Source organism: Branchiostoma belcheri, unplaced genomic scaffold, assembly GCF_001625305.1.
Source record: "Branchiostoma belcheri isolate BF01 breed outbred unplaced genomic scaffold, Haploidv18h27 scaffold225, whole genome shotgun sequence".
Taxonomy (NCBI): Eukaryota; Metazoa; Chordata; class Leptocardii; order Amphioxiformes; family Branchiostomatidae; genus Branchiostoma; species Branchiostoma belcheri.
This window is the reverse complement of record NW_017803769.1, coordinates 9142-16557: the sequence shown is the minus strand read 5'-3', so window position 1 is coordinate 16557 and position 7416 is coordinate 9142. Positions and strand designations below refer to the sequence as shown.

The 7416-nt window shown below is 41.8% G+C and overlaps 1 protein-coding gene across 1 annotated transcript; it reads right to left on the bottom strand.

Annotated features, from left to right (window-relative positions):
• Positions 1 to 2034: 2034 nt before the first annotated feature.
• LOC109470435 lies at positions 2035 to 5034 on the bottom strand. The gene has a single exon (XM_019769387.1). It carries the CDS (start codon positions 5032 to 5034, stop codon positions 3532 to 3534), a length of 1503 nt encoding a protein of 500 aa, XP_019624946.1. The 3' UTR covers positions 2035 to 3531.
• Positions 5035 to 7416: the final 2382 nt, after the last annotated feature.

The window sequence follows — 7416 nt, the reverse complement described above, 5'->3', positions numbered from 1 at the left end:
TACGTACGTTGTACGACACACACACACACACACACACACACACACACACACACACACACATACACGAACGCCCCTGAAAACATAACCTTCTTGGCGAAGGTAATTATACTAGTACTAGCCGTTGCTTGAAATTCCCATACATTTGTTGGGTAATCAGGTAGCGAAATTTGAACACTTGACCTCTGGCCGGGGTTGTACTTCCGGGTCACGGCATCGCGCCTTCCTGTCCCGCAAGGACGCGGCATCTTGAGCAGTTTTCCGTCTTTGGAGGAGTTTTGCAGCGATTCAACAGGCGACTCGGCCCGGACTGTGTATCAACTAACTTCCAGGTAGGAAAAGTCGGCATGTAGTTGGTATTCAGAGGTTTGTAGAGTTGGCAAACAACGGTTCATAATATTTGTGTGGCGGCGTACGTTTGGGCCAGTGTGCGTGTGATTCGGGCCGTGCTGTTTATAATTCAGTTAAGGAGCTTCAAATACTTTTTTTTTCAGGAGAGCTGGACAAAGAAAAGTCGTAGTGTGGATGTGTAATTGTCTGAGAAATTTCTGGATTGTCCGTTTAAATCATTGTATTGTTTATGGAAGTTAGCAGCTGCCGCCTGGAATTTGTCAACGTAAACAGGGAGTGAGGGTCGGTAAGGGGTTACAAGGGTATGTCGTGTGCCGCATTAAAAATTAGCAAAAATATACCTGCAATCCAGTGGGCAATTTCACATACTTAAAAGGATATTCACTATTATGAAGGGATTCTGGTGTTGTCGATTAGGAAAGTGTAATTCTAAGACTACGGTACAACCCTGACTATACTGTAAACCCCTACGTGAGCCCCGTCTAGTTCTCACGTCTAGTCTCATCCTTGATTTAAGTCCAGGCTAATAAAATCACCCAATAAATATGAAGGCATTGGGACAGTACACTTTTACTTTTGCAATGTAACTCTCAAAAACCCTGCATAGCAATTATCATCAGAAACAACATACAATAAAGACACCTATAGCTATTTGCCCGTCTTTTATGGTGTCTCGGCAGTTTCAGTTATACTACTTGTTTTAGTAACTAAATAAATAGCTAGCTGCCTCCGCGCCGCGTGCCTGCGAAGCTGGTGTGTTACGCCGAAGGGCAGTTATACCGGCTATACAGATACAGCTACAGAATAAATATACTTTACATGCATTTGTTTATACATGTACTATACTTCTACTCAACTATACATATTTCACCATGTTTTATAGATCGCTTGTTTCATTTTTTTTACAGAGGTCGATCCAGCTCTCGTTGACATGGCAACAACGGGCAGCACAGAAGGTATGGATGATGTCCTGAGAGGATCAGCAGGGGGTTCTGCCAACACCGTATCCACCAGGCATGGAGGATCAGCAGGGGGTTCTGCCAACACCGTTTCAACCTGGGAAGGAGGATCATTAGGGGGTTCTAACGACAACATTTCCACCTGGAAAGGAGGGTCAGCAGGGGGCTCTGCCAACACCGTTTTCACCTGGGAAGGAGGAGCAGCAGGGGGTTCTGCCGACACTGTTTCCACCTGGCAAGGAGAAAGCTGTGAGGAGTCTGGAGAGGAAAGCGGGAGGCAGGACAAAGGTGTCAAAGTGTTCAGGTGTGAGGAGTGTGGCAAGCAGTTTGGTCGTCTTAGTAATCTGAAGAAACACATGCGGACACACACTGGTGGGAAACCCTACAGGTGTGAGGAGTGTGGCAGGCAGTTCAGTCTGAGTAATCTGAAGACTCACATGCAGACTCACACAGGGAGAAACCCTACAGGTGTGAGGAGTGTAATAAGCAGTTCAGGTATCTTAGTGCTTTGAAGACACACATACGGACTCACACTGGTGAGAAACCCTACAAGTGTGAGGAGTGTGGCGGCCAGTTCAGTCAGATGGGAAGTCTAAAGACTCACATGCGGACTCACACAGGGGTGAAACCCTACAGGTGTGGGGAATGCAGCAGGCAGTTTATTGAGTTGGGTCATCTTAAGGATCACATGCGGACTCACACAGGGGAGAAACCCTACCAGTAGGGATGTCACACTAAAAATAGGGGGGCGCCAAGGATTATTAAAAATAATTCCATGTTATAGAGTAGATTTTTCCGGTCAGAATGCTTCCTTTCGCATAAAAATTGGACAAAGTTGAGATTTTTTAGAATTTTTTAAAGTTTACGATTTTGACGTTTTCATTGGAAGATGCTTAACTATTGGTCCTATGGGAATAAGCTAATTAGTCATGGCACCAAATGAGACCATAAATCAACAATATTTGACATACATTTTATTGTAACTCTTAAACTTTTCATGCTACAATCTTCAAATTTTCAGCATATTAGGATCAAACAATTTGCCACAAAGGTCTTTAATTTCATCTTTTTACATACGAAAGTTTACACATTTTTGCTAATTAGGCTAATTATTACATCTAGCCATAATTACATCATTTTTATGGGTAACGAGATTCCTACAAATTGTGACAAAAGCTACAAATTGTGAACAGAACTCTATACTAGAAAGGCATTTTGTGGTCCTAAATTCCCTTTAGAAGTAAATAAAGCATATTATTGAGGATGATTAATACCAAAATATGCAAATAAGCCTAATTACCAACATATGATATACATATCAGGATACATGTCACTTTTCTTTGTATAATGTCTAATAAAATGTCAAAGTAACCTGTTGACATTTGAACAAACTGTAATATTCATATTCTTAATTAACTAACAATTATTTCAATCAACAATATGCTAATTACCTTATGCACATTAGCCCGAACTAATTACTCATGCACAATAGTGTCATTCAACCAATGAGTGAGCTGCTTTTCTAAGTATGCTACAAATTGTAGAAGGGGCTTGCAGTGGCAACTTTCTGAATCCTACATTCCGGTTAAATTCACATTAAAGAATATGAATTTTTTTGCAATGTCTTCCCTAATTGCAAAATATGCAAATGAGCTTAATTATTCTCGAATATTTTCCAATTTTTGTATGATTTGTATTATACTGTCTACATCCAATGTATCTGTTCCTAACATACATTTCAAGTGTTAACCTGCTTGCATGTTGACCTAAGTATATCCCATTACAACAGGAAAATGTATATATATATCAACTTATTATTGAATTATATTAACATATTAAAGATATGCTAATTAGCAATATGCTAATGAGTCAGATGTAATGAAATGTATACATTGTTAATGATAGCCACATACATTGGCTGTTAGTAATGCAACTCAATGATGTACCTGGCTTACTTGAACAAGGTGTATAAATGTAACTGCAGCTTTAAATAACTTTTAATATCCAATTGCAATTAACAAATATGCTAATTAATAACTAGAGTCCTATATTTTACCTGCTAAGGCTTTTTAATACCTTATTGTCATATGTGCATTTCAATTCAGATGATATTAATAAATTGCCTGCAAGATGTACTTGAGCATCAAACTAGTATTGGCCGTGTTAACAAATATTATGAATGTCTAATTGGTACAAGTTCCTCACAGGAGACTCAGATACTAACTCACTTTCTGACTAGTATCAGTAAGTTCTGTTTTAAGTCATTCTCCTTAAGCGCCTTTCCCCCCTTTGAAAACTGAAACAAGGACTTGTTATGAACACGGTCACCAAGCACTTCCTTCCTGAACTTAATCTGTTGTTTCAGTGCCAGCATCCTAGACTTTTTGGTGACAAGTTTCAACAGCCCAGCCTCTATCTGTTCTGCTGAGTCCCATAGCCCGAGCTGTTTTACAGTACTTTTCAATGCCTCAAGTGCTGCTTCCTTGACAGCCTTTTTCAGTGTCTTTTTTTGTATCCTTGCATGCAACAACTCCTGACGATGCTGCTTCAGCTGCTTCTGCTCCTCTTGGTGAAGCTTCCTGTCTGTACGTGCAGCCTTCCTTGCTTCCTTAAAGACGGTATGTTTCTCTTCCATGGGTATGGTGTCCAGGTACTGTCCTGTTCTGTTTAAGCGGAACATTATCTTGCTTTCTCTTGTCAGGGTCGTAGCATTTGGTGAAAACCTGACGTCCCGGTCCAAATGCGCGAATGTTCGCTCCAGACCAGTGTTGTTTGTGGGACATGTAGCCATCTCCTCTCTCTGTGCTTCTGTTGGGTTGTGGAAGATTCCCCCTGGAAGGTAGTCTTTCAGCATTCTCTCGGTAACGACAACAAACTCAGTCATGATATTCTTCAGTGCCTGACAAGTCAGCCTTTTGATTTCAGGATCATCATGCGAGAACAGTGACTTGTAAACATCATCATCCTCTCCCTGCACTGAAGGGAATATTGCTTCCCCCTCCATCAGTGAGCTTGGATCCTTTATGAAAGAACTGAAGCTGATGTGTAACTGGTGGAAATGTTGACACATGTCCAGTATGCTGCTCTCAGATTCTACCAATCTCCAGAGAGGAGCTGTTACAATCTTATTGATGATACCCAGTGCACAGCAGCCTGCTACATACACAGGAACACTGAGGTCTGCTCGAACAGCCTGTAGGAGTCTGTTAGGTGCCTCGCACGTGTCGAGGTATGCTAACAAGTCGTCTTTATGGTGGTATGTTGCCCCACCATTTTTGAATAGAACATTGAATCTCTCTCCTCTGAAGGAGATCAGTTTGTTGACCTTGGCAGGGACACAGGACTGCAAGAAGGCCTCAAATTCTTTGGGGTGTCCCGACTTCTCACAGGCTCCAGTATGCGAAAATGCCTTGCAGACGGCTCTAACTAGCCTATGTGCTCCTGATTCTCCTTGTGATGGGAAGAACGTCTCTGCCCCTGTGGCACCTGAGGAACTGTGATCTGTGCACGTGCATGCATTCTCAAATGTTTTCAGTCCTGCTTCTGCCGATGTAGCCAAGCCAACTATGAAATGCATGCTACAGAAGTGGTTCCACATATTCTTCATCGCATCCTTTTCTTCGGGAGACTTCTTGTCCCAATCTTTCACTACCTTTGGCAAAGCTTCTTGTCTAATATCCTCTAGTTTTCTGTTCAGGCACTTGTTTACCACATGCCTATCAGTCATCGTGTTTTTTATGGACACCCACATCTCCTCTTCACTTGCCCCACATGCTGTTGCCAGATCATGCATTATCTTTTTGAACATGTCCACTTGGTGCTCGGTCTTTCCAGACAGCTGCTCTGTAACTCCTGCCACTAACTGTCCTTGCTGAGTGAAAAAACTCACCGATCCAAATTTGTCATGTTTCTTTGTGGTACCATCCGTACCCACAGTGATGTTATCAGATTTACTGACAACGTCAGCTACATGCATCTGGCTAAGTCGCCTGGCTTCAGCAAACATGGTTTGCGCTGTGGAGTATTTTGGTAACCTACCACACTTGAGACCTCCTAACTTCTGCAGTACAGTCCTTATGATCCATTCCACATTGTTAAGTCCAGTGTCCATACTAAGTAACATCATGTAAACCTGTCGAACATCAGTGGTAAACCTACCATCTTCAAAAGTTTTCACTTCATCAGAATCAAGGAATTTTGTCATGTTATCATGTAATTCCTTGTTCTCTGCTTTTAGGTTTGCTATCTTCTCTTCTAAATCTACAGTATCTTCATCACACAACGAATGAGATCTCATTGCGATTTTGTAGTGAGATTTTATCCGTTGTGCGTGAATCTTGTTCTTTATTTCATTGTCTAATTGCTCCTGCAGCACATCAACCATAGACTTCAACTCCTCTATCTCTTCATCCTTTTCTCTGATCAAAGAGTCTTTCTCTTGTAAGTTTGATTCCTGTGTCTTGATCCTGTTCTCCTGTGCTTTGATTTTCTCATCTCTTCGTTTAAGACGCTTGTTAACATTGCGAGTATTGTACTCGCTCAGTTTCACCAAAGCATTCTGTAAACGGCTGTATGTCATTTCTGACTCTTTCCCCAACTGAAGCAGTAGAGTGTTTTGTTTCATTCTTTCCTCTCTACTCATCCGTGTTTGCTCCTTCATGCTTTCCTTTAAGTCTTGGATTTCCGCTGTCTTCTGTTTCATCTCTGACAAACATTTCACGTACTCCCCTGACAATGTTTCTAATGTATCTTCCAATGTGTTGTTCTCCTTCACCAAGTCCCGCGAAAAGTTTATCAATCTGTTTAAAGATTTCAGATGGGTAGCAGGTAGTGGTACAACTGGACTGGACGAGCATGTACTAGTACCGACAGCTTTGCTGTTACTGATGTTGATGTTGCCTGTGCATCTTGTTTGTAGTGGTTTGGGGCCTTCAAACATCTTTGCCATCAAGATCTGTAACTCCTTTGTTTTCTTCTTCATCACAAGGTCCCTTCTCTTTTTCTTCAATTTGTAGATGTGAGTGCGAACACTTGTTCCATTTGCATGTGTTAGTTTCTCTTTAAGGTCCGACGGCGCAATACTTTTTAGCCATTTGATAATTGTCTCATCTCTGAGTCCAGATTTCTTGATGAATGAGCAAAGCTCCAGCACAAGCTCGTTTGACAATTTTCTCTACCCAAAGGGGCACTCACTGGTATGTCACCCTCAAGGTGGCTTAGAGATAGTCCTAATGCTTCGCTCAACTTCCCAGGGTATGTCACTGAGAAAAAAAGAATCGATATGTCTGAATAAAGTCTTATAAAGACCATGCAACTGAATGAGAAGCTCATGATCGATGATCCGGCCAAAGTTTTTTTTCGTCCAAAATATGCCACATTGTCGTAAATTAAAAGTGTAACACACTTACCCATTAAATATATTACTAAAGAGCGGCGGAATTTATTATCAATATAGGTTAAATTAAACCGACAACGTTCGCGATCTAACGCCCCCTCCCCTCACGGCCGCGCGCATTGCACGCACCATTTTTCTGGCGGCCGGGAAAAACTAACAAAATGTTTCGCTAAACCCACAGCTCAAACTCGCCTCAAATGAAACAAAAACTACACCAACATAACCACAAGGTGTCTATATTTGTTGCTATGGGCGGACAAAATTGTTAAATTCAGAAAAATAGCAAAATTTTCCACATACTTTTGGACGCTTCACTTCATTGACTCGTACCTCCCGCCAGCGATGACGTAGCGATTTCGTCCCACCGCTGTCGTGAACCCTGAACTCTGCCCTTTCACATCAAATCATTCCCAGAGTTCTACGAGCCCGAGCGGTTTGTGGCTTTTGAGTGGAAGAAGACGTCTCCGCCGGCTGGCTTCAAAATAGCGTGCCGCGTTCGCGGCGTCCGAACGGGGCTGATTTTCGGCCGTATTGTCAACTTTGCTGATTTTTAGCTCCTTTATTGATCCATATTTTCAAGAAAAAATACTATGGCACGATAGCTGACATCATATACATTGTTGGTAACGATTTTTATTGGCATAATACAAACGGTTGATTTTTTACGATCGTTTAAAAATATTTACTGCCTCGCGCGCCCCCGCATTCCAATGC

Bases quoted from the DNA above. Each gene is read 5' to 3' on its own strand.
- LOC109470435 (XM_019769387.1), bottom strand. From the start codon at position 5,034: ATGACTGATAGGCATGTGGTAAACAAGTGCCTGAACAGAAAACTAGAG.